Source organism: Apodemus sylvaticus, chromosome 16 (genome assembly GCF_947179515.1).
Source record: "Apodemus sylvaticus chromosome 16, mApoSyl1.1, whole genome shotgun sequence".
Lineage (NCBI taxonomy): Eukaryota > Metazoa > Chordata > Mammalia > Rodentia > Muridae > Apodemus > Apodemus sylvaticus.
This window is the reverse complement of record NC_067487.1, coordinates 36,910,266-36,937,990: the sequence shown is the minus strand read 5'-3', so window position 1 is coordinate 36,937,990 and position 27,725 is coordinate 36,910,266. Positions and strand designations below refer to the sequence as shown.

Here is a 27,725-nt window from a genome sequence, read left to right as displayed (position 1 = left end):
GTGCTATCCTTGGGATATTAGTCTTAGGTCTTATAAGAAAGCAGGCTGATCAAGCCATGATTAGAAAACCAGGAAGCAGCATTCCTCCATGGCCTCTGCATCAGCTCCTGCCTCCAGGTCTCTTCCCTGTTCGTATTCCTGTCCTGACTTCTTTCAGTGATGAACAGTGATATGTAAGCATAAGCCAAGCAAGCCCTTTCCTCCCTCAGTTTTCCTTTGTCATTGTGTTTCATCACAACAATAGAAACCATAACCAGGATAGAAGTTGGTACCAGGAGTGTGGTGTTGCTGTGACAGACTTGTCTATATTGTTTTGGAAGAATTGTGGAAGGGCTTCGGAACTTTGGGCTAGAAACTTCGTTGAGTGTTGAGAGTTGGTTCAGTGGGCTGTTTGGTTGGAATTTGGAAAACAGAACGTTGATAGTAGTGCAGACCACAGAGAATTGTATGTGTATACTACCTCCTGGCCTTCCTTGGGTTGTTTAGTTTATGTTTGCCTTTATGCCAAAAAGAAAATGCATATTTTTTTTAAAAAATCAAGAAAGCCAAATAGCAAAGCTTTGCAAAGAAAAGCAAACTACTGTCCCCACGGATTTCCACTTCACCTTCTTTGATGTACACTCTCTGGGTTAGTTATTAATTTTAAAGGAACATAAAATGTTGTTTTTTCATGATAAGTAATAGTGTAGAAACTTAAATGAACAATTTTAGGCAGTGAAAATCTTTTTATTGAAATTTACTAATGTGTATAAAATACCTTAAAAGGTGATTGATAGGCCCACACACCCTACCAAGGTTTGCTTTTACTCTTTCATTGTATGCAAATCATGGCATAATGTCTGTACAAATCTGTTCTTCAATGTCTTTAATTATTAACATATTAATTATTGAAATCTTGCTATATCATGTTTGATATTAATTATTGCCTTGAATTTCATAACAACCTTCAAGCTAGGTATGATAAATGTCTCTTTTTCCAGACTAGAACTCAGACCATGCAAAATTTATTCAGTGGTGTCCTAAAGATCATAGACTGTGATAACGGTAAGTTTTTATAACTAACTTCACACAGTCTAGAATCATCTGAGAAAGAATCCAGTGAGGGATTGTCTAGATCAAACTGGTCTATAGATATGTCTATGAGAGATTGTCATAATTATGTTAATTGATATAGGAAAACCCAACCTAAAAGTGGGTGGCACCACTTCCGGGTTTTGGATTCTGAACTGTATATGAGTATTGAAAATAAACTGAGCAGTAAGCATACATACATTCATATACTTTCATATACATTCTCTCTCAGCCCTTGACTGTGGTTGTGACTAGCTGCTTCATATACTTCCTTTATCCTCCTCACTTTGATGAACTATAACCTCAAAGTTGCTGATAGCAATAGAAATGAAACTAGATTTTATTCTCTTTTTATTATTCTGTATTTATTTATGATATATAAACTTATTTACAATAATTTTAATTATATTAACATTAATGATAGATATATTTGTAATTATAAGTATACTAATGCTAATTAATATATTTTAAATATACAATTTATTATGTGTTTATTCTATCTTATTATACTTTTTGTCTTTTAGAGTGCTTTTTGTCAGGCAGTGATGACTTATTTTAATTTAATCCAACTTATAAGCTCTTTTAACATATGACTTGATGATTCTATTCCATTCTCAGAATGTCTTTTCATACTCTAGATATTTTACAAGTTTGCCTTGTTTTTTAATTACGTTTATTTTTTGTTTTTTGTTTTTATTTTTTATTAAACTAATACGATTTATTTTAAAATGTACAACTCAGTAATGACCTTTTGAAGTCATCAAAATAATTTATAGTAGTTAAATGCCTCTTAAATACACATGAAATTTTCTGAAGCTGAAAGTAATATGCACTCAACCAGTTTTTAAATTCTATTTGGAACATTAGACATAATAGAAATAGAAAAATATCTCTTATAAAATCCTCTATGAAAGGAAATTGTGAAAAGTTCCTGATTAGACAGAAACTGTTCCATCTCCAAGAGAGAATAACTGTGGCTTCATAGAATGAATTGGATAGTGTTCCTTCTGTTTCTATTTTGTGCAACAGTTTGAAGAGTATTGGTATTAGATCTTCTTTGAAGGACTGATAGAATCTCTCACTAAACCCATCTGGTCCTGGACTTTTTTTGGCTGGGAGACTTTGTTGTTTTTTGTTTGTTTGTTTAAATATTTATGTAATATATATATGTACACTGTCTTCAGACACCTCCCAGAAGGGGGCAACAGATCACATTATATATGGTTGTTAACCACCATGTGGTTGCTGGGATTTGAACTCAGGACCTAAAGAAGAGCAGTCAGTGCTCTTAACTGCTGAGGCATCTCTCCAGCCCTGGTTGGGAGACTTTTAATTACTGCTTCTATTTCTTTAGGGGCTACGGGACTGTTTAGATCTTTCATCTGATCTTGATTTAACTTTGCTATTTGGTATATGTCTAGAAAATTTTTCATTTCATCCAGATTTTCTAGTTTTGTTGAGTATAGTCTTTTGTAGTAAGATCTGATGACTTTTTTAAAATTTTCTCAGTTTCTGTTGTTATATATCTCCTTTTTCTGATTTTGTTAATTTGGATACTGTCTCTGTGATCTCTGGTTAGTCTGGCTAAGAGTTTATCTATCTTGTTGATTTTCTCAAAGAACCAGCTCCTGTTTTTGTTGATTGTTTGTATAGTTCTTTTTGAGTCTACTTGGTTGATTTCAGTCCTGAGTTTGATTACTTCCTGCTGTCTATTCCTCTTGTGTGTGTTTACTTCTTTTTGTTCTAGAGCTTTCAGGTGTGCGGTTAAGCTGCTAGTGTATGCTCTCTCCAGTTTATTTTTGAAGGCACTCAAAGATGAGTTTTCCTCTTAGCACCACTTTCATTGTGTCCCATGAGTTTGGGTATGTTGTGCCTTCATTTTCATTAAATTCTAAAAAGTCTTTAATTTCTTTCTTTATTTCCTCCTTGACCAAGTCACCATTGAGTAGGGCATTGTACAGCTTTCATGTGTATGTGGGCTTTCTGTTCTTTTTGATGCTATTGAAGACTAGACTTGGTTGGTGATCTCATTGGATACCTTGGATTATTTCAGTATTCTTATATGTGTTCAGGCCTGTTTTGTGACTGTTATATGGTCAATTTTGGAGAAGGTACCATGAGGTGCTTAGAATAAGGTATATTATTTTGTTTTAGGATAAAATGTTCTATAGATATCTGTTAAATCCATTTGGTCCATAATTTTTTGTTAGTTTCAATATGTCTCTGTTTAGTTTGTGTTTCCATGATCTGTCCATTGATGAGAATGGGGTATTGAAGTCTCCCATTATTATTGTATGAGGAGCAATGTGTGCTTTGAGCTTTAGTGGAGTTTATTTTATGAATGTGGATGCCCTTGCATTTGGATCATAGATATACAGAATTGAGAGTTCTTGGTAGATTTTTTTCCTTTAATGAGTATGTAGTGTCCTTTCTTATCCTTTTTGATAACTTTTGGTTGAAAGTTGCTTTTATTCAATATTAGAATGGCTACTCCAGTTTGTTTCTTGGGACCATTTATTTGAAAAATTGTTTTCCAGACCTTTACTCTGAGGAAGTGTCTTTCTTTGATACTGAGATGTCCTGTTTACATATGCAGTCTGTTATTCTATGTCTTTTTAGTGGGGAATTGAGTCAATTGATGATAAAAGATATTAAGGAATAGTGATTGTTGCTTCCTGTTATTTTTGATGTTATTTTGATGTTTGTGTGTCTATCTTCTCTTGGGTTTGTTGAAAGATGACTTTCTTGCTTTTTCTAGGGTGTATTTCCTCCTTGTGTTGGTGTTTTCCATCTATTATCCTTTGTAAGACTGGATTTGCAGAAAGATATTGTGTAAATTTGGTTTTGTCATAGAATATCGTGGTTTCTCCATCTATGGTAATTGAGAGTTTTGCTGGGTAGCCTGTGCTGGCATTTGTGTTCTCTTAGGGTCTGTATGAGATCTGCCCAGGATCTCCTAGCTTTCATAGTCTCTTGTGAGAAAGCTGGTGTAATTCTGATAGATCTGTCTTTATATGTTGCTTAACGTTTTGTCCTTACTGCTTTCAATATTCTTTCTTTGTTTTGTGCATTTGGTGTTTTGACTATTATGTGCCAGGAGGAATTTCTTTTCTGGTCCAATCTATTTGGAGTTCTGTAGGCCTCTTGTATGTTTATGGGCATCTCTTTCTTTAGGTTAGGGATGTTTTCTTCTATAATTTTGTTGACAATATTTACTGGGCCTTTAAGTTGGGAATCTTTACTCTCTTCTATACCTATTATTCTTAGGTTTGGTTTTATTGTGCCCTGAATTTCCTTGATGGTGTTAGGAGCTTTTTGTATTTTGCATTTTTCTTTGACTGTTGTGTCAATGGTATCTTCTGCACCTGAGATTCTCTCTTCCATCTCTTGAATTCTGTTGTTGATGCTTGCATCTATGATGTTGATGCTTGCATCTATGACTTCTGATGTCTTTCCTAGGTTTTCTGTCTCCAAAGTTGTCTCCTTTTGTGATTTCTTTATTATTTCTCTTTCCATTTTTAGATCCTGTATGGTTTTGTTCAATTCCTTCACCTGTTTGTTTGTGTTTTCCTGTAATTCTTTAAGTGATTTTTGTGTTTCCTCTTTAAGGGCTTCAAGTTGTTTACCTGTGTTCTCCTGTATTTCTTTAAGGGTGTTATTTATGTCCTTCTTGAAGTCCTATATCATCATCATGAGATGTGATTTTAAATCAGAGTCTTGCTTTTCTGGTGTGTTGAGGTATCCAGGGCTCACTGTGGTGGCAGGACTGGGTTCTGATGAGACCAAGTAGCCTTGGTTTCTGTTGCTTATGTTCTTACCCTTGCTTCTCACGATCTTGTTCTATCTGGTTCTATCTGGTCTTGCTGTCTCTAACTGTGGCTTGCCTCTCCTGCAAGCCTGTGTGTCAGAACTCCTGTGAGACCAGTTCTCTCTAGGAGGAATTTGGATATGGACAGCTGTGAAACAGAGTCAGCTCTGGGGTGCCGATGTAAACTGGAAGGATCCTGTCTCAGGCTGTTCCTTGGTTCCTGTGTCCTGATGGCCCAGGGCAGGTCCCTCTTGGACCAGGAATTTGAGCAGAAGTGGTGGTGTTTCCTGTGCTCACAGGTGTGTCAGCACTCCCAGGAGTCCAGCTCTCTCCCAGCAGTATTTGGATATAGAGCACTGTGGCACAGGGTCAGCTCTTAGCACAGATGGAAACCAGAAGGATCCTGTCCTCTATATTATTATTCTAATAAAAAAATGAAATTGGTTCTGAGGAGGTGGGATCATTGTTGTAATGAACATATGTGCTTCTTATGCTACCTGATCTAGTTTATGACTGCAGTTTGGAACTTTGGGCTAGAAAAAAACTAGTGGTAGGGATTAATTCACCATTCTAGTAGGAGCTTGGAAGGCAGTAATGTTATGAAGAATGTGGGGAGTAGAGGCCTGTAGTGATGTTTCAGAGAACAAAGACTGTCAGGAACTGAGTTAGAAGCCATTTGGCCTGTGATCTGAAACACTGAGTGAAACTGAAACTATAAACAATGGATTGATTTATTTGACAGAGGAACCATCAAGGCACTGTGGTTTTCAGGTTGGTGTGCCACTGTGGAAAAGTAGAGTGCTGCACTGGAGCATCAGAGGAGTGTTTTCACAGCGTCAGGACTCAGACATGGATAGAGCTGGGGTTCAAGAGGAGCCAGGATAGATCTGAAGAGGCTGGCTCCAAACCAGACACTGATGTAAACACTATTCACCTGGTACTGCTTTTGAAGCATTAAGCATGCAAGATTTAGGGAGTCATGGAGAGCAGCTGAAGCCTGGCACTGTGTGGCAGAGTTGGAATTCCTGCAGAGAGGCCCTGATAAACCGTTGAGTGAAGCTATAAAGGTTCAGTTGCAATAGAGACCCCAGTATATTTGAAATCTGGTGTTGTGGGGCACCCGCCATGGAAAGCTGCAAATGTGGAATGGATCTGAGCTAATCCTAGGGGAGAAACTATGATGTACAGGTAGCAGGACTAGAGGACTAAGGTTACTTTGGTACCCAGATTATATTACAAACCTCAGATGTTGGTATGAGAATTCCTGCTTTTTCCTGCTGAATTTTTAGGGGAGAGATTTGAATGTGACTCTTTTATGTCCCAGTTCATTTGTTCTGTGCCATTATATGATAGAAGAATATGGCTTGACTGGTTTAAAATTTTGCAGGCATTTAGTGGTAAGAGTCATTGAACTCTTAAGGTGCCTTCGTTTTTGAAGGCTGAAGATTTTTAAAGTTCCATTGTTGTAATGAACATATGTGCTTCTTATGCTACCTGATCTAGTTTATGACTGCAGTTTGGAAAAGTTTGGAACTTTGGGCTAGATAAACTAGTAGTAGGGGTTAATTCACCATTTTAGTAGGAGCTTGGAAGGCAGTAATGTTATGAAGATGTTGTTTAAAGTTGGACTCTATTTTATGCTATTGTATAAACAAGAATTTTGCAGATAGGGGATAGGAGGTTGTACCTTAAAGGTGATATGTCTACATGCCAAGTTAAAAGGTAGTGGAGGCTGGGGTTATGATGGTTAGTTGTAATTGTTCCCTTGACACAACCTAGAATTAACTATAGACATGTCTATGTGGAATTGTCCCGACTATGTTAATTGATGTGAGGGCACACAACCTAAAAGTAGGTAGCACCATTCCCCGCATTTAGGTCCTAAGTTATGTTACAGGAGAAGAAGAAACTGGAGCAGAAGTTTATTCATTCCCTCTGCTCTTAACAATGGATAAAATGTGATCAGTTTCTTCAGATTCCTGCCTTTACTTCCCCAGTGACAGAATCCTGAGCTAAATAAATCCTTTCTCCCCTAAAGTGACTTTTCCTTAAGTATTTTATCACAACGACAGAAAGGAAATCAAAACACAGGCTCCGTACTTGAACCACAGAAATCTGACTCCGACACCTGCACCTGAAATCCTTTCCCTCTGCTCCTTTTCCAATCCCTGCCTGCCTTGGGTTTGTTTGCTTAACAGTTCTTTTTCTATTATTATTATTATACATTTTTTAGACAAAGGCTGATAAAAATTTCAGAACTGAGAATTATGAAGAACAGATCGAAATTTTCAAAAACATCATCAGAGAGAGAACCTCGACATTTAATGCAAATTTAGCCCTAAAATTTTCAATCACCGAAGCACCTGTAAAAGGAGTTGATGCAGTCTTCCCAGAAAAAAACTCTTCTTCGATACCTAAAGACTCTTCAGCTAAGTTTCAATTTTCATATTTCAACAAAGAAAATTTTCAACGATTGTCATCTTATTTTTCACAGACGGTAAGAACTGGATAAATTCATCTAGAGCGTGATAGGACATGTTTCAAACTAACTAAACCTCTCTTTAAGGCAATAGTAAATGCGAGCAAAGCACAGCATATCTTCACTGAGATATTTAGAATAGGAAACAAACTGCTAAGGGCAGGGAACTCTCAGATACTGGGCAGTAGTCAGTGCCACCGACACTGAGTATTAGTGACTAGAATGTGTTCTAAGGGTTCAGAGCATACTGTTTGATGAAGACCTAAGTGTCAGCACATCCTATTTAATAATCACCATGTTTATTAATACAATGAAGAATTAACCTGGAGGATTTTGCTTCTTTGTCCCATAGGCCCCAGAGCCCCAGAGCAATGCCTATGGGTTTACTGTAAAGTCAGTCTCTGAAGCAACTGTGCTCACTGAGAGCCTAGATCTTGGGGTCAGACTCCATCTTAGAGAACCTGACCTAAAGCTGAACTGAATCAACCAACAAGCCAAGCCAGGGTCTAGCACCCGTTTCCAGGTTTCTCCTAAACAGACCTGTGCCTCCGAGAGGTTACTCTCTCTAACAAGGCCGCCCCTGGCACTTCACTTCCTAACAACCACCAAACAGAAGGAAGCAGAAGTTAAGTTTATGGTTTGGCTCCACACACCAGCCAATTATTTTAAAGGGCAACAAAATTTCATTATAGGCCCCCAATCAAATGTATGTCAGGCTAGAAGCCCCTTGCATGTTTGCTTACTCTATAAATGGTTGCTTGAAATTGGACTCAGGGCTCCACCTTCAGGTCTTACTGTGTCAGGGTCAGCCCAGAGCCCAAGTTCAAACTTGAGTAAAAAGACCCTAGTGCAATTGCATTGGAATCAGCTTCCTGGTGGTCTTTTGGGACTCACACTTACACAGACTGTCCACAGAATTGATAAAAAAAAAAAATATCGATTAAATAAAAAAAAAAGAATGGTGTTTTTCAAAGCTAACATAGGAATCCAGATGGGGCACAGTCGAAGTTTAGAAAAAAAAATAGTTCGCATCAGTCGGGTTACAGTGTTTGAAGCCTAAGTCATTTGAAGGATGGAGCTGCTAATGGGAAACCTTTCAAACAAAGTAGGATGTTAAGTTCAGTTAGATTAAGAATGAGTACTACTCAGCAATTAGAAACAATGAATTCACAAAATTTTTAGGCAAATGGTATGATCTGGAAAATATCATCCTAAGTGAGGTAACCCAATCACAAAAGAATACACATGGAATGCAATCTCTGATAAGTGGATATTAATTAGCCCAGAAGCCCTGAATATCCAAGGCACAAATCGCATAACAAATGACTCCCATGAAGAAGTATGGAGAGGCTCATGATCCTGGAAAGGATTTATCTAGCATTGGAGGGGAATATAAGGACAGAGAAAAAGGAGGGAGGTGATTGGAGAAGGGATGGAGAGAAGAAGGTTTATGGGACATATGGGGAGGGGGGATCCGGGAAAGGGGAAATCATTTGGAATGTAAACAAAGAATATAGAAAATAAAATTATTTAAAAAAAGAAATGTAAATGAAGATTATATTAAATAAAAAAATCGATAAAACTGAAAAAAAAAAAAAAGAATGAGCAGTCTGTTAGACGTTCAGTTGAAGTGCCAGGTAGGAAGTAGGTGCTGGTAGTCTAGAGTTGGGGAAAATATCTAAGTTATAATTTTAAGAGGTTTTGACAGACAGATGATGCTCAAAATCATAGGGGCTTTGTGAGACAAACCACATGGTTGGAATAAGTAATAATAAATAATAAAATAGTTTTATAAGTAGAGTGCTTGCTAAACTTGGGAAACTTCACTATTTAAAAAAAAATCTGTAAGAGGAGAAAACCTGGAAGCAAGGAGTGTATGCCTTTGAATCTCGCTGTTCAGTGTGGTCTCTGGATCATCACCTAATTCGATGGAAAGCCAGACCCTCTGATTCCGCCTCGACATGCTAAACCAGAACTATATGGTAAAAGATACCAAGGGCAATCTGTTCCTCTGTTTCAACGTGATAAGTCCTACTGTCCAGAACCAGACAATTAACTGTGTCAAATGTGCTGATGGGTCAAAAATGAGGATGATAATCACTTAACTTTAAGACTATTAAGGTCCTTGGGAAACCTTGAACAGAACAGTCTTTTTTTTTTTTTTTTTTTTTTTTTTTTTTTTTTTTTTTGGTTTTTTTGAGTCAGGGTTTCTCTGTATAGCCCTGGCTGTCCAGGCTGGCCTCGAACTCAGAAATCCACCTGCCCCTGCCTCCCAAGTGCTGGGATTACAGGCATGTGCCACCACACGGCCAGAATAGTCTTTATGAGGGTTGCATACTGACTAAATTAGATTTAAGCAAGTGGAGATAACTTAATAGTAGAGTGTCTGCATAGCATGTTTAAGGCCCTGAGTCATTTTCAACATACTCCTTCCTCTATTAAAAAATAGATTAAAGAGAAAATGGGGGGGGAGTTGGCAATAGCATGTACAAAGAAGTTTTTCAGGCAATGTGTCTAATGAGGGCTGGGAAATGGGTAACAGCTGGTGAAGCTCATAGGAACAAAAAAAAGCCCCCCAAAAGTGTGTTTTATTGTTTTAAGATGAAAGAGAAAGAAAGAACCGATTTGGGTGGATATGATCCAAGACTTACTTTTAAAATCAATTGAGCCAAAGAATATCACATCTATTTTATTCCAAATCCCATAATGCAATTCTCATTTTGAGAGTAATAAAAAAAAGAACTCCCAATCCATTTTACTCATCATTAAGACTCCATTGAGAAATAGTATATAGCTCAGAAAACAGAGATGTCATTATGACTTCTGCTGTATGAAGTGAGTTCCTGTAGTATCTTATTAGGTGTATTTAACCATGAGGGCTTAGAAGCCACACACACACACACACACACACACACACACACACACACACCAAAAAATAGAAAGCACATGCTTTCAAACACAGAATATAGATCTTCAAACAGGATGTAGAACATCCTATCACCCAAAGAAAATCCATTGTGTTCTTCAGAGTAAATTCCCTATCAAGTGAGAAGCAACCACTGACCAGGTTTCTCCTGTGACAGCTTAGTTTTTTCTGTTACTATGAGGGGGATCATGCAATGTGCCTCTTTTAATCACAATGAACCTCTTTTAATCACAGTGCAATTGAGATTGCTAGTTACATGTTAAGTAGTTAAATAGTTTGCTTCTTTTGACTGATGACTCAAAATCCCTTTATATGGATGCAGCACTATCTACTTAAGAACTCCTCTGTTGATGGATTCTTGGGATCTTTCCCCTGTGAAGCTGTTCTGAGCAATGCCACTGTGAAATTCTGAAACAGATCCTTTGGTATGCATTTAAAAGTGGCTTTGCTGACCCCGGGGGCCAAGGAGTGTTTAATTGTATGAGAAACTACTAGGCGGGTCAATCAAGGTGTCTGAGATGTTAACTTGCCAAAGAACATCATCAACAGCAATAGCTTATGCTTATTCCTTCTTATGTGGTCTTCTGTGGTAGCCACTCCTAAACTATTATTCCCCTGGCTAGCCAATTTAGTATGATTTGTTTGCATGATAGTGATAAAAGTCTTATCTCTCTTCTTCAACTGCTTTTCTTTCAACAAAGAAAAAGACATTTCTGCATGTGAGAGGAGTGGTCCAACTAGGGAGATTTGTGATGAGGAATCGGGGTGTTGTGCTGACGACAACTTTCCTGGATGATGTAAAAGCTTTACCAACATCCTATGAAAAGGGAGAATATTTTGGATTTTTGGAAACCTATGGGACTCACTACAGTAGCTCTGGGTCCCTGGGAGGACTCTACGAACTGATCTATGTCTTGGATAAAGCGTCCATGAAAGAGCACGGTATGCCGGGAAACAGAATTCTAGCTACAAATGTAGTTCTGATTGAGTATCGTTGCTTTCACTGCCCCCTTTCAGTAAACTCTTAGAATGAAATAACCTAATAATCTGTTCCTTTGAAAGAACTCTTTTCTGCCCTTTGGCATCTAGCAGTCTATCAAATAGCTCATTGATTTCCACTTTGAATAAGCTTGCTTGCTTACAAACTACTCAATAGTATTACTGAGAAATGCACCAAATCATATTATAATGGAATGACTATTAATGGGAATATAGTTTCTAAGGAAATATTATTTAAGATGTGGAAGAAGATATAAGAAACAACTCACATAACTTATCTCTTAAGCCTCAGACTAACTCAATTTATGTATGATAATTGTCTTTGAAAGTATTCTTCGATGTTGGTGGGAACAAATTGCTCTAAATGTTGCCTTTGAGAGGAAGGAAGAATCAATATTATAGAACAAATATAATGTGTTAAAGCAAAGTTAAAAATTAGTTTTGTCTCATATTGTGGTCATTCTAATCTTATGGAGGTAGTTCAATTGAAGCCATATTGAATAAGACTTTGTTACACTCAAAACTGTGGGGCAAAGGTAACATACTGTGTCACTCAAGTGTCCTCTATAATTGGAAGATAACTTGGGCCTAAAGATTCATTTAATTCTTTCAAGACTAAAGTAGATGGGCTGGAGGGATGGCTCAGAGTTTAAGAGCACTGGCTGTTCTTCCAGGAATCCTAAATTCAATTCCCAGCAACTAGGTGGTGGTTTAGAACCATGTATAATGAGATCCGGTGCCCTCTTCTGGCATGGAGGAATAAATGCAGGCAGAACATTGTACATATAAAAAATAAATTTGTTTTTTTAAAAAAGAAGAAAGTAGGTCAGGTTCAGTAATATATGCCTGTAATTTCAGCTACTTAAAGAGCTAAGGTAAAAGGCTTGCTTAAGACCAGAAGTTTGAGGCCAGCAGGTTATCATGGAAAGACTTTGTTTATAAAAATAAAAATAATAAAGCAAACTCAAAATGACTGTATTAATAAATAATAGCCATAGCCAGATATACATGCCTTTAGTCCCAGCACTCAGGAGGTAGAGAGTTAGGAGAATCTCTATGAGTATTAGGTCAGACTGGTCTACAAAGAGAGTTTCAGAACAAGCAGGGCTATGTAGAAAGACCCATCTCAAAGGAAAAACCATTTTTGCTGTGAGTGATTATAACTAGTTACACTATTTCTTAGATGTCAGCATATCTCCTCCCCATCATCACAATAATTAGAACTTGCTGTTGGACAGAGATGTGTTGCCAAGATATACTTTCGTGTGTTCTGTGTGTATCAAGGCCACAAGTTGGGAGTGGAAAATGATGGCGAACCTAAGCTCAACACTCTCCCTGTATCAACAATCAATAAACACGTCACACCACGTAGACAGATAGTAGGGTCAGAGCCATCTGCTCTTGCTACCTTAGTCTGGTCTTAAATGTATAGAGGCCTCCCCAGGGGCATGCGACATGAAGGTGATTGTCTCACTGTGCTGCCCATGTCTGTATCCATGGTATGGTGAGGTCTCTGCGAGTTCCATGAGTCAAAATGGATTTCTAGAATGAGGAGTGTAATAGGAACTGAACAACTGAAGCACAAAGGCTCAGCCAGGATGATCAGAACAAAGAGAACCCACCAGCCCAGATGTGTCTTCAAATCAAAGTTATTGATCAAATGAGGTCCTCACTTCTGAGAAACTCGGAGCTACCTACTCTAATCTATATTCCTCCAGCCTTCCAAAATGCTCACTGGGCTAGTCCAAGGCTTCTGAAGAGGAAACTGTATTTCTGCAGCTCATCATGTCATCTGCATATGAAAGGGTCCACTCCTGAGGTGGAAAAGAAGCCCTCAGGGGCCACCTCATTTTCAGAATTCAGGGCCTCATACTTCTTAAGGTTGGGTGTAAAAAAAAAAAAAATCTAGAATTCTTCCTTCCTGGCATTGTCTCCTTCCTTATTTATTTATTTTATTTCCTTAAATCCTTCCTCTTCCCTTCTCACTGGAAATGACACCAGATAATTCTTCATTTGTCCCTACAAGTGCACAAGAAATACAATTGGATGAATTAAGTTCTAGATTAAACCTAGTTTCCCTAAATAAAACATTGCAGGTTTCATAACAAATGTGTATGTACGGAGGAGCATCAAAAAGAGAAATATGAGCGAAAGCTGAAGGACTCATTACCTAAAGGCATGGGTATTGAGGAAGGTCTATTTACCCTTAAAACAAAGGAGCTCTTGAAATATATAATATAAATATATAATAAATATAGAATTAAATAGATAATATAATAAATTATAGACTTCAAGAAATCTAAGGATATAATTGCTTAGATAGGCATAGGTCACACTGAGTCAACTTCCAAGATTGTTATTTGTGAGTATTCATCATATATGGCAAAATGAAGCTGCCATATATTCAAGTCATCTGTCCCAAACAAATGGGTACTGTCCTGTGATTATGTGGAGTCAAATGAAAATGAGTGATATTTCATAAGGTCAATGTGAGAAGTAAATTAGGTAACTTGTATAAGATGTTTAGAATGATATCAGGCATATGATAACCACTCAATGCATTTTAGATATTGCTTTTTCCTTTGTTTATCACAAAGGAGTCTACTATAAACATGTTGGCTAGCCTATATCCTTTTTCAAGCAGGTGATAAATACAATATGTCCTTCGCTACTAGGTTGACAAGCCAAGTAAAAGCATGCCACTAGATTCCAATAAAAAGAGGGGGAAGACATAATATTACCATTGAGTTGATAATGGTGTCTAAGAATGTGCAAATATTTGTTATAAAATGGTAAAGTTAGAATTTATTTGTGATGTTAATCAGCAATATCAACTAACCTTCATATAAATCTGTAACACAGGTGTTGACCTGAATGACGTAAAGCGGTGTCTTGGGTTTGGCCTGGATGTTTCTCTGCATACTCCTCTATTTACCACCTTAGAGGGACCATCACTCTCAGCAGGTGTTAATAACAGTAATTGCATAAAGACAGGTGGTGGGAAAAGTGGTAAGTACAGGCTGGTTAGTTAGAGGGAGACAGGGAGTGAAAAGCTAAGAGTACTGCCTCTCATGACATAAACAACACTCCTTACCAACTTCAGTTAGAAATGTCAGAATCACTCATGGAGAACAATTTTGTGTTCCCTCAGTCACTACGAGTATAAGTAGCCCACAGACACATATCTGTCAGTGTCATTGCTGTGCAAGGAAGGTATACAGTTTAAGGGGCTGTTCCTCATATATTGGTTTGCATATCTTTTGTGGCAATAACAGAAAACTAGGGGGTGGAAAAGTATGTTTAGGACCAGTTTCTTTTTCTCCTTAATTTTTTTCACAAAGTTTGAAATGGGCTAATGTAGAGTCTTGTGTCAAGTACTGAGAACAAGACCCAAATCATCTTCCCAGAGTTACTTTCAACTTGCTTTCATTGGCTAAACTTTCCTCAGCACCCAACCAGTGCAACATCTTTTTCTGGAACTCTAGATGTCTTCGTTAAAGTACAACCTTCTCTTGTTAATGTTTAGCAAATTTACAAGCATGAAGGTGTGCTGGAGACATCACATCTTCCCCTAATTAGAAATACTTAAAATTATTTTTATTTAAAATACTTTATTAAACTTTTTATTTTAAATAAAATATGTTCATCTCGAAAAAGACAATGGATAGTGAAGGAACTATAGAGAAGAAAGCTGGCCATTGTTTAAAGCATATCTACTTGTGGATACAGTTGGCAGTAACAAAAGGAAGCGCCATCTTATCACCATTAGGTTATTTGCATGACCTTAGGCTAATCATCCACTGCATCACCTCAGCTTTCTCATTTGTACCAATGATGAAAGATAAACAAAAATATCCTGTGATTCCTCCTCAGTTCTAAAACTTCATGACTCTAAAAGTTTTAGAAGTGTTTAGAGTATTTAAATTTAGAGAGAAACAAAAGGGATAGGATTTGGGAGTAGAAACAAGTTTACTTTTATATACTTTTTAGACATTAATAATTCTATAATACCGAGATAATTTAAAGCATACTACACACAATAAAATTATGAAGAAATATTTTCAAAATTATATAGATTACATCAACATCATGATAATTCCCCATATGTGCTTTATATGATAAGATATAAGTTACCAATCTATTTAGATCAATTGTAGCACTGCTATTTTTCAAAAGAAATCTACAATTGACTATTGAGGGGGAAAAATGTCCTCATAGATTATGGAGGGGAGATTTATGTGAGTAATGTTTACAATTAAATATTTACAGTAAGCTATCCTAAAAAGACATTGATGCACATTTACCAAATGCTATCCGAATAACAGACCACATAGGTACAAATGCTTCTTTCGTCAAGTTCTTCTTGTTCTTCTAGTAAACATCACCCGTGATAACATCATAGATGATGTTATTTCATTCATACGAGGAGGGACCAGGAAGCAAGCGATCCAGCTGAAAGAGAAGCTTCTCAGAGAAGCCAAGAGGATCGACGTGGTTGACGTCGTCAACTGGGCCTCGTCCTTGGTTGACGCTCCAGCTCTCATTAGTCAAAAAGTAAGAAATGATTCTTTAAAGACAGAGGATCCTGTCCTTTTCTTACTATGCATCCCAGTAGGTTCAGATAACAGTTGCCTTTGTAAGACAGAGGTGTCCATATTCAGATGCCTTCGTGTGACTTCTGTGGAAAGAAGAATGGTAGAAAAGAAAGGCATAGAGTCGAGTCAGACAACCTGAATAAATTCCTGCTCCTATCTGTTACTCCATGGGTGGGAGCCATTTCTGATTTATACAACACTAAATTCTGCAGCTCTCCAGACATTCTTGAGGATTTATTATCATTGTTCATAGTCTGTAACACGGGATGGCACAGGATGGAGTCACCAAGAATGGATAGTTCTCTTCTGTCTGCCTTTGACTCTCCTTGTCTTGCTGGGTATCATGTATCACCTCCCACCGTGGTCCCATGACTCATCTAAGAATTATGAAATGGATGTCCATAATGCTCTGACAAACATAAAACCAAAGATAAATAATTCTTGTGCTCAGGGAAGCAATCCCCTCCCTCTCTTTTTTATTCCCCAATTGACCTTCAACTCCTGTACTTCAGCAATCCTCCTGCCTCAACCTTTCGAGTAGCTGAAATTACAAACATGCTCCTTTTCTGATTTTTGTTTGATTCCGTGTTATGAAGCTGGGTTTAAACTCTACAACGTGGCTTGTCTTGAACTCTCAGAAACCCTGCCTTAGCCTCCCAAGTGCTAGGGAAACAGATGTGAATCCCCAGACCTACCTCTTTTTGCTATACTTATAATAATGTTCAATCTAGGAAATCCTGAGAGTCTGCAACCTTCTTCCTCTTGAAGGGAGGGGGTGATATGTTACCGTTTGTACTGGCTGGTTTTGTGTGTCAACTTGGCACATGCTGGAGTTATCACAGAGAAAGGAGCTTCAGTTGGGGAAATGCCTCCATGAGATCCAGCTGTAAGGCATTTTCTCAATTAGTAATCAAGGGGGGAGGGCCCCTGGTGGGTGGTACCATCCCTGGGCTGGTAGTATTGGGTTATATAAGAAAGCAGGCTGAGCAAGCCAGGGGAAGCAAGCCAGTAAGGAACATCCCTCCATGGCCTCTGCATCAGCTCCTGCTTCCTGACCTGCTTGAGTTCCAGTCCTGACTTCCTTTGGTGATTAACAGCAATGTGGAAGTGTAAGCTGAATAAACCCTTTCTTCCCCAACTTGCTTCTTGGTCATGATGTTTGTGCAGCAATAGAAACCCTGACTAAGACACCTGTAAAGATATAAATACTGTTGCTATTTGGCTGCATCTTTCCATCTACTAAAAACAAGTTTCCCCAACACCAGTATTGTTACAAAGTAGTTTTTTACTTGCTTTTTATAGCTTTCCACTTTCCATGTGTGCCTTACAGTTTCTCCTTTCCAGTCAAATTCATCTTTGTTCAATGTCAATTTTATTCCATTTCAAATGCTGGCATTTTTGGATAGTACTAGTTTTTGAAGAATTTTACTTCATTGCTGTGTTTTATGGTTTTAAAGAGTTAATTAGAGCCACTCAAACTATCTCACTTATAGGAAGGAAGAATTCAGAAACTAAAAATTGCAACCAATTTCTGCATTTCGGTTATAGTACAGGTACACACATAACTTCATGTAAGGTGTGGAGGCTCAGATTGTAACTCTAGCTGCTTAGGAGACTAAGATAGGGGAAGTTCAAGGTAAATGTCTGCCTAGTCACCTCAGAGAAACTGTCTTCACATTGAAACTAGAGGTGGTAGGAGGAAGGAAGGAAGGAAGGAAGGAAGGAAGGAAGGAAGGAAGGAAGGAAGGAAGGAAGGGAAGGGAAAGGAAGAAGGAAAGATGATGGATGGATAGATAGATGACAGATAGATATATAGACAGACAGACTGATGAATCCATGAGTTCAGCTAGAACAACAGCAACAAAAAAAAGTCACTTCCCCTAATTAGACAATGAAAGTAAAAAAAAAAAAAATGGCTTGTATAAGAAAATAAAATCAAAAGAAGCCCATTTGTTAAATATAAATTTTATTTAAATCCACTATTATGGATTCAGTAAATAAAAATTTTAGCCAGAAGATTTAAATAAGGAAAGAATCAAAGACCCAGCAGATGTCATCAAGCTGGCTTGTTCTCCCTGCTCTGTAAACCAAGTCCAGTCTGTCCTTTCCCAGGGGACCCAAGGCTGGTCTCCGGAAGGCTGGAAACACTACAGCATGTTTTAGAGCTGGCAATTCACATCTGTAGGAGGAAAGGCTCGACTGAAATGTCTCCATTGTATTTACTAGAATATTCAAAGATACTCATCAGTTCAGCTAACACAGTGCTTCTGACTAGGTCCAACACAAAGTGTATCCTGTTTACTATTCAGATCTTCAAATTAGTAAAGATTCTGTCAGCTCTAGTTGTCTAAGTTTCCTCCTCCATAAATTGGAAGCCTACTTAATTCACCTCAATGTCTTGCCTAAAGAAATGGCATCATGTTGTAAATATATCTTCTTACAGAGAACATTTCAAAAAAAAAAGAAACTTTTTTTAAATTTCCCTAAGTATTTTTTTTTAATTCCCAAAGAGAAATGAAATACAATTAAATTTGACCTTCACGCACATGATGGTAATTACGATCAACCTGTAATCCCATCAATTCATTAGGATAATGTAGAAAAATGACAAGTTTAAGATTTGTCTGGGCAACCTAATGATACCTTGTCTCAAAGATAAAAATGGAGCTTCAGCTACATCTCAATAGTAGAGCACCTGCCTAACATAGACAAGGACCTATGCTCAACCTCCAGGTGAAAACACACACACACACACACACACACACACACACACACCAAGCTTGACCTTGAAATAGATTTTAAGGAGTTTTGCTCTTACAAATCTTGTGGACCTGGAACTTCAACAGGTAATTACCGTCTGTGATCAGTAGTCCTCCTTTAAGCAAGAAGGAGGATTCTTTTGTCTGTAGAAAGCATGTCAAGTGCTAAGGATGTTCTTAATACTAAAATAATTATCTTTCTACATGATCATATAAAACTCTACAGACTCTACTACCGTAAACCATTAAACTGTATTTAATTCTCTATAGCAAATTAAATCAACCAGAGATCTACATATTTACGTTGCCAGTTTCATCTTGGAAGAACAACCAGGAAGTCACATTATACTAGGTAAAGCAATTGATGCTTATGATGATCGTGATATATATTGGTTCCTATACTATAGTGACCACAGTGGTACTATACTAAATAGAACCTGTGTCTTTCAATATCCCAATATCTAGCTCTTAGCCTTTCTCCATACAGAGGATATAAGCTGGTCTATTGTCATAGTCTTCGACTTTCAGAAAAAGATGTTAATCATTCTTTCAGCTTGCTTGTATCCTGACACAAATATTCTACATCTCTCCACAGACTAGCTGAACTTTGGTTTTTCCCCTTATATCCACGGTTACAATCAAATCCTTAAAATGTCATCAGAGAGAAACTACATCTATTACAGATTACTAGAGAGATATGAAGCTCACAACTTCTGCCAAAGCAATAGCAGCTAGATGAGTCTAGCTGTAATTTAATACCCTGGCTTCCTGTAAGGTTTTGTTTGGCCATTATAAGAAACACGATTATGTAAGCCTGCTTCGTTTTTCTAAAAGGATGTTATGTAATACAATGCTCCCTTTATGGGAACTCATGGGAAATATTAGCCCTTAATCTCATTTTGATTCTCCTGCATTTCTCATATCCCTGGGATTGATAAATTCCATTGTGTGTTATTTAGAGAACTAGAAGATGTTGCCACATTTGTGGCACACCTGGTGCAAGTGGATGTGTTCTTCTGGCTTGAGTTGTGTTCTCTGGTATCCCTCTTGCCCTCAGCTTATCTGTTCTCAGCTTTTCTGTTTCACTTTCCCATTCCCCTCCACCACTCTCACCTTTGCGTAATCTACATCCAGGCTTTCTCGAATGCCAGGAGGTAAGAATGATCATTGAACAGATCTACCACTTTGTTCTGTTATGCAACCCTTATCAGACATACTCTGGATGTTCTTGACAGCCAGTGCCTTTATGAGCCAGATGTTAGCGCTCTGCAGGCTATAGCCATAATGGCAGAGCAAACGTTGTGTCTAGCTGTCTTATACAGGAGTAAAAAGTAATTCTCATTCTATTGTGAAACCACATTTGGTATACATTGTTAATTATTTTGGATGTCTGCAAGAGAGATTAATGTGATTAATATCGAACTTGGTATTTTAACAAGTTTCATGATAAACTGTGCTCCTTTAAATATACAGTGACAAGAGGGCTAGTGAGTATAGGAGGAAAACTCCAAACCTTTTTTTACTTCATAAAAGACAAACTTGGTCATAAAAGATGGGGTATGCAGAAAGGCTCGAGAAGCTACCCTGGAACTCTCCTCTCTGCCTATGGTATTTTGACGCCAGCATTTAGGCTTCTTTGAAACTGTCACCGCGGCGTGTCCTTCATCTTTATCTCTTTGAACATTATTTAGTTTTATCCAAACCGTTTCCTCCATGACCCTCTATTCCTGTATCTTAGATTATCTGGCCTTGACTTTCCTTTGAAGGCAAAATAAGATAAATATCTTTTCTCAAAATCCAAAAATAACTCTACCACATACTTACCCTGTTTGTGCCAATATGGCAGAGTTGGAAAAAGGTTTCTTTCTTCTAAATAAATAAAACAAAGCTGAAATAGGATTTAGGGTACTACTTAACCAAAACCATATTAGTAGACACTTGGTATGCCTTAGTAGTTCTTGACATATTCTGGATGTGCGCCCATTCTCCCTTAAAAGTATTGCAAATAGCTTCTCCCACTTCAGGCTACTTGCTTGATTGATTTTATGGTTGATAAATATGCCATCTCTCATTCTTCTTTACTTTTAAGTGTAACCTCTATGATAGCATACACCAGGATTCCTTTTCCTCACTAGTGTATCCTCAAAGGTTAACATCATTTCGAGCAATACACTTCCCCCAGCCAATAAATTAGTGTTGTCAAGCGATTGAGTGAAGGGTGTTTTACAAGTTCTTCTTCAGAAAAAAGACATAAGATTGAATATTTCCTTCCTTACAGCTGTCCCCTATATATAATCTCATTCCTTTGAAAATAAAAGATTCATACACAAAGAAGCAAAATTTGGAAAAGGCTGTTGAAGAGTATATGGAGGAATTCAGTGCTAAAAAGTGCCACCCATGTCAAAACGGAGGTACAGCAATTCTTCTGGATGGACAGTGCCTGTGCTCCTGCCCAATCACATTTAAGGGGATCGCCTGCGAAATCAGAAATCAAAGATAGCCTTCAGGTGAGATGAACTTATTTTGACATTACCAAGGACAAGAATATCCATCTCATGGTTAGTTAATATGAAAATGAGCTCTTAAATTACTTTTTAACAAACTCCCATGCTATATCACATATAGTCTAAATATATTACTATTGAGTATTGACTGTTAACAAATTAGCCCTCATGTTCCCTCTATATTATTTAAGCAGATAGATACATAGATAGATACATAGTTACATAGATACATTGATATTTAGATACATACATACATAGACACATAGACATATAGATATCAGATTGTAGTTACTGTATTATTCTCTCTTTCCTTTTCCCTTTCTTTTGTGCTTACATTGCATCCTTCCTTCCTTTCTTTCCTTTCCCCTTTTAGTCTCCTAGTTATAGGCAGGATACAGACATTCAATCCTGAGCCCAAGTCAATTAACATCTCTAGTAAAAGCTCTCTAATTTCCCTAGGAATTAATTCTCTGCTTAAGCATTCCCCTTCACTGTCCCTTGGTTATTGCAGCATGCATTACCTTGACCCTCCCAACACCACACGAACAAGATCTCCTTCTAGTTTACAAACGTGCTTCACCCTTATGTCTTTTTGTTTGTTTGTTATTGTTATTGTTTTTGGTTTTGTTTGGTTTTTTTTTTTCGAGACAGGGTTTCTCTGTGTAGCCCTGGCTATCCTGGAACTCACTCTGTAGACCAGGTTGGCCTCAAACTCAGAAATCTGTCTGCCTCTACCTCCCAAGCGCTAGGATTAAAGGCGTGTGCCACCACGCCCGGCTCATCCTTACGTCTTAAACATCACTGTATCGAGTCTGCCTGGACACCGGACTTCATCACAACAGAAGATGAGGGAAAGACATGTGCATGAGTTTGTGGGCCCAAAGTTGAAGTCCTAGTCAACATTAAGATCTGACATCCTTTTGTTTTCTATAGGAAAGAAAGCAAACCCTGGTTCACATGGAAGGGAGAATAAAGGACAAAAAAAAAAAAAAAAAAAGAATCCCAGGACTTTCCAACTTAGCGTCCTACCCTGGAGCGAATCCTCACTGCCAAGTGGAAAGCAGCTTGCTTCATGGAAACCCTACCAACCTCTGATGTCGTCTCTGTTTTAGTCTACAGTGCCTTTCTCCCCCTCTTAATGCCTATAATGCTTCCATTTTTTTATTCCCTAATGAAGAGTCAGCAGTGAGATATGCCAGGGCTGCCTTTTCCCACAGGCAATGCCAATCTCTTGCTAATAAAACAAAATTAAATTAAAAACAGAATGTGGTGCTAAAAGGCTTTAAGTAATTGCCAAGCTGCTTCGTGTGATTAATATATTCCACCAGTCCCATTACCAAGTCTGTACCGTGTAATTTAGCTCTTATTTACGTAGTTGTTTCATTTGCTTGTTCGTTTATATGTGCATGCGCTCATTTGGCACACGCCGAACACCTACCACATGCTCAGGGCTCTGTTCATATTAGGCTTTGATGTCCAACATAATCTGAGTGTCTGGGAGGAAGGGCTGCAGTACATAAAGCAAAGATTTAGGCTAAGTTAAAGCTTTTGAAACGACCTCTGTTTTGCACAAACTCCAGCAATTTCCTACAGTTGTTTTGAGTTGTCTTCTGAGCTGTGTAAGGTAAGGCTGCTTACCAAAGGAGCGGATTAAAAGTGGCTGCAGTCTTCCCATTAGATGATAGTAGGGTCTAAGATGTGTGTGTGTATTTGCGGTGTGTGTGTGTGTGTGTGTGTGTGTGTGTGTGTGAGAGAGAGAGAGAGAGAGAGAGAGAGAGAGAGAGAGAGAGAGAGGCAGACAGACAGACAGAGGAGTGATAGAGAGAGGGGAGAAAGACAGAGACAGAGAGAAGGAGTGTGTGTGTGGGAGAGAGAGAGCGTGCATGCACACACATGTGCGCACACACACACACACACACACACACACACGTAGAGGGCAGGGAATACCCTTTGCATTCCACCTAAGACAGGGTCATTTGCTATTGCTTTGATTTGTGTTGTATTGCACACAGCAGAGTAGCTGTCTCTTGAATTTCAGGGAACTCTTCTGTCTCTGACCATTTCTCCATAAGAGCTCTGGGGTGTTATAGAGACTTCCAGCGGGTGTCTAGCTGTTAGTGAGCTCCAGAGGCTCACTCTCAGGTCCTTGTGCTTACATGGAAAGTGCTTTTACATGCAGAGCAATCTCTCCAGCCCTGAGAACTTTTTTTTAAAGTTCTAAAAGAAACAAAAAGTAATGGGGGCAAAGAGAAAGTAGAAAGGAAGAGGAGACAGTAGAAAAAGAAGAAAATAAAGAATTTGGGGGCAGGGGGTCAAAATACTAAAAGGAAAATGCAAACTCAAAATTAGCTATTGCACGATTAAATATAAATATCACATAGCATGCCAATTTCAATGCTATTCTTACAATTAAGTACTTCATACATCTATAAATTTAGATGTCTTTCAGTTCACAAATAATTCTCAAAAATGTGTTCGATTACTGAGTACATAAATTATTCACAGGCAAATAATTTCAAAGGCAAGTTTTTAAATAACTTCTCAAGACTTTTAACAGTAAACAAAAATGTTACTGGCTAAAAGGTGGATTGTAATACAGAATATTAAGTTTGATGTGGGGATAGTACGCAAAGTAATGACTCCTTGAGACTTAATTTTGTCCAATGAGCTCAAAAGAAATCCCATCTTTTATACCCAAACACTGCATTAATCAGAAAGAATTGGGATTAATGAATACACATAAATTCTGAACTCTATTCTTAATCTACTGTTGATAGGGCAGCTTCTGGAGAGGTGGGCAAAACTAGAGTAACTCTTAAGAATGCTTTTCATGATTCTAAATTGCAAATGTCAAACAGAAAATGAGAGAATGATCTGTCTGTCACCTCTGTCACTCCACTAATTGCCAAAGTTGATTCAGCTATTGGGCTGGCTGGGCAGGGGGATGTCCCTCCCCTCCCTCTCTGTCCCATGTATGTCCCTCTGAAGCCTGATTGTAAAGAACAAGGAGGCCAACCTTCCCCAAACACAGAAGGAATGGTCCTCAGTCAAGGGTAAGAGTCGCTGCGATTCCCTGCTAGAGCCTCCAAAAAGCTCTCAAATGTCAAACAGAGTAGAACGGAAACTTGATCAGACCTCCTAGAATCGGCCTACTCGTTTATCATAGCCCAGAAATGGATGGATGGTAACCATGGAGATGGCCTTGGTCATTACACTCTAGTCAGTCATAGTCATAGTCAGTCATAGTCATAGTCATAGTCATAGTCATAGTCATAGTCATAGCCAGTCATAGTCATAGCCATTGTCATAGCTATGCTCTCTCTCTCTCTCTCTCTCTCTCTCTCTCTCTCTCTCTCTCTCTCTCTCTCTCTCTCTCTTCTCTCTCTCTGTCTCTCCTCTCCTCTCTTCTCCTAGAGCTATCTACATACTCAGCAAGTGCCCTGTTGCTGAGCTACCCACTCACCCCCCAGGTTCACTATTGATGGCGCAGTCCTCTAACTTTAAATTCAAATGTGGACTTTTCCAGCAGGGTGCACTCTTGAGACATCACATCCAACCCAACAGTGATGGGCAGAGCAGAGCAGCCAGTCTCTGACTAAAGGAGAAAGGACAGCTAGCTAGGAGGGGTGACCTACTGAGCAAGAGGCACCCTTGTACTTGTCTGTTTGGGGAGACCAGGAGTACCTTTGTCTATGCAGGGAGTGCATTGTGGCTGGCTGGCTCATCCCACATCGCACATGCCCTCGGAAGGGTACAGCATCATTCTGGGGAAGCCCCATATGAGGTTAGTCACCCTCTGAGGTTCAAACGGCACATTAAAAACCCTCACACTGAACCACTACTGAAAGAGGCCATTTGTTCCCTGGGTCTTGGTGGGCTGAGGAAGGGCCAGAGCCTTCTGGGTTGTTACACGTTGCCTTTTTCCACACGTGGGCTGCTTATTCATTTATCACTGACAATCAAAAGAAACCTGTTGACTCTCAATATAAATCTATCTGGGTTTGGGAAAATATCCTCACCCAACCTCACACCATTGTCTGTCCCCCATAGCCATTTAACTCTAGGGGACTCAACAACAGCAGCCCCTGAGTGTGTCCTAAACAGTTACTTATAAGAGAGAACCTAAGTTGGTGGGTCAAACGTATGTTTAAATTTGTTTTTTCAATAAAATTTTTTTCATACATACATAATTCACAGAATAATTAATATCTCTCCACTTCTCCTGCTCCTTTTCCCTCCACCTAATCTTATACCCTTACATACTCCCAAGCTAAGAACAGCAACATGCTCTAAGAGAAAGCAGTGGTGTGGCTGTTTAATGATAGGACAAGTGGGCTGGAGAGATGGCTCAGTGGGTAAGAGCACCGACTGCTCTTCCAAAGGTCATGAGTTCAAATCCCAGCACCCACATAGTGGCTTACAACCATCCATAAAGAGATCCGATGCCCTCTTCTGGTGTGTCTGAAGACAGCTACAGTGTACTTACATATAATAAATAAATCTTAAAAAAAAAAAAAAAAAAAAAAAAAAAAAACAAAAAAACACCTAATTTAAAAAAAAAAACAAAAACAATAGGACAAGTTACTGAATACACCTAAACCTTAAATATGCCCAGGGATAATAATACATCCTTCATAGAACTAATGTGCAAATTCATTGAGATCACCCAAGAAACTTCACACCTCATAGAAAGGCAGCCTGCAGTCACAATTCTTATTGTCATCATGCAAGGCTGTTGGTCAAAATCCTTATGGATGTAGCATCTGTAACATTAGACAAACAAGAAGATTCAAATCTGAAAATTGGGAAAAAATAGTACATGGCAGAACATCTTAGGAACTTTGCTCTAAACAATAGGTTTGATAGCAGTTGTTGTTGCTTTGAAGACTGTCTTAGTCTCTTTGGGCTACTATTATAACAAATGCTAAACAATAACTTACAGCCACAGAGATGTGCTTCTAGACTGGGTAGAGGCTTATGACAAGGTGGAGATACCAGCAGATCCCATGGCTGGTGAAAGCAAGCTGTGGTTCACAGTTGGCCTCTTCCCCCTGTGTCCTCCGATGATGGAAGAAGGAGGAAAGTTTCCTCAGACCCATCTGCGATGCTTCCAATCAATCTCACAAAGACTCTGCTCTCACCTCGCCATCTACCAGCATCCCCCACCTCTCAGTCCCTTCAGGATTAGGTCTCATTAAGTTCATGAATCTGGGGCAAGCAAGCAGTCATAGCAAACAGTTGGTTGTTTGTTTTTAAATTTTATTGTAGTCAAATACAGATAGTTTTCTGTTTACTCTTTTGCCTGTGCATGGTGACACATGTCTGCAACCCTAAAAGGATTATAGAAAGAGGGAGCACACATTTGAGGGCAGCCTGGGCTACACTCATAGATTTTTGTCTAAAAACAAAAAAATATTTTAGATATGAGGTAACTTTTTTTTAATCTAAGTATTCATAAGTGTTCAGTTCAATGGCATTAAGTGATTTACACCAATGTGAAACATCTCCTGAACTTTTTTTTTCCAACTCAAACAAAAGCCCTGTATCTGTTAAGCAACCTGTACTGTTAATAGCTCCAGTCTTCATCCTGGTTCCCATTCTATTCTTTGTTTCTAGGAATTTGCCTATGTTAGGCATTGCTTATGAATAGGACAACAGAACAGTCATTCTTTTGTGTGTGGCTTATTTGACTTAGCATAACGTGTCAAAGTCCATCTCTGCTGTCGCATATGTCAGTATGTCACTATTTTGCTTTGTTTTTGTGACAGTCTCGTGTAGCCAGTGTTTACCTTGAATTCCTGATCTCTCTCTCTCTCTCTCTCTCTCTCTCTCTCTCTCTCTCTCTCTCTCTCTCTCTCTCATACACACACACACACACACACCACTGCCTTTACCTCCTAAGTGCTATGACTATAGACCCATGTCAGAACACTCAGCCTCGTGATTGTATTTTGGGTGCGATAATATGATGCACATATACCTTATTTCTCCATTCCTTCTGATAGACACCTGGATTGCTTTCACATTTGAATAATATTCCACTGGAATTGAATGTATATCTCACTAAGCCTGCTTTAGACTCCACTCTTAGGGGCTGGGATATAGCTCATTTGGTACAGTCCTTGCCCAACATGAATGAGACACTGAGCCCAATCCCCAGCACTTCAGAAAACCAGGTGTGGTGGCATGCACCTGGGGAACCAGGAGTAGGGACTACAGGCAGGAGGATTAGAACCCAAGGCCATCTTCAGCCATGTAATGATGGTGGGACCTGTCTCCAAAACCTAAAGAAACAAACAATTCCTCTTGTATACATCCAGAAGAAGTATTGCTGCTACATCATACATCACAATCCTTAGTTAAGGAATGCATAGTCTTTTCCACCACAACTGTAGTTTACAGTCTTGGTAATAATGTAAATGTAAGATGACAAAGGTTCATTTTACAGTCTTGATAGCACCTGTTTCAGTTTCTCACCATCTTACCAATACCTGATACCTTTTGCTCTTTTTAAATAATAGACATCCTCATGAGTATAGAGTATTATCTCGAGGTGGTATTAATTTGAATTTTTCCTAATATTA

At 38.5% G+C, this 27,725-nt stretch overlaps 1 protein-coding gene across 1 annotated transcript in view; it reads left to right on the top strand.

The window, feature by feature from the left end:
• Positions 1–22,141, top strand: part of C9 (complement C9) — a 41,751-nt gene extending 19,610 nt beyond the window's left edge. Inside the window, exons 5-10 of the mRNA XM_052159886.1 lie at positions 7,113–7,376; positions 10,986–11,226; positions 14,146–14,292; positions 15,659–15,837; positions 20,916–21,144; positions 22,075–22,141. Coding sequence (XP_052015846.1) covers positions 7,113–7,376; positions 10,986–11,226; positions 14,146–14,292; positions 15,659–15,837; positions 20,916–21,137 — 1,053 coding nt within the window. The 3' untranslated portion in view covers positions 21,138–21,144; positions 22,075–22,141. The remainder of the gene's footprint in view (positions 1–7,112; positions 7,377–10,985; positions 11,227–14,145; positions 14,293–15,658; positions 15,838–20,915; positions 21,145–22,074) is intronic.
• The last annotated feature ends 5,584 nt before the right edge of the window (positions 22,142–27,725 follow it).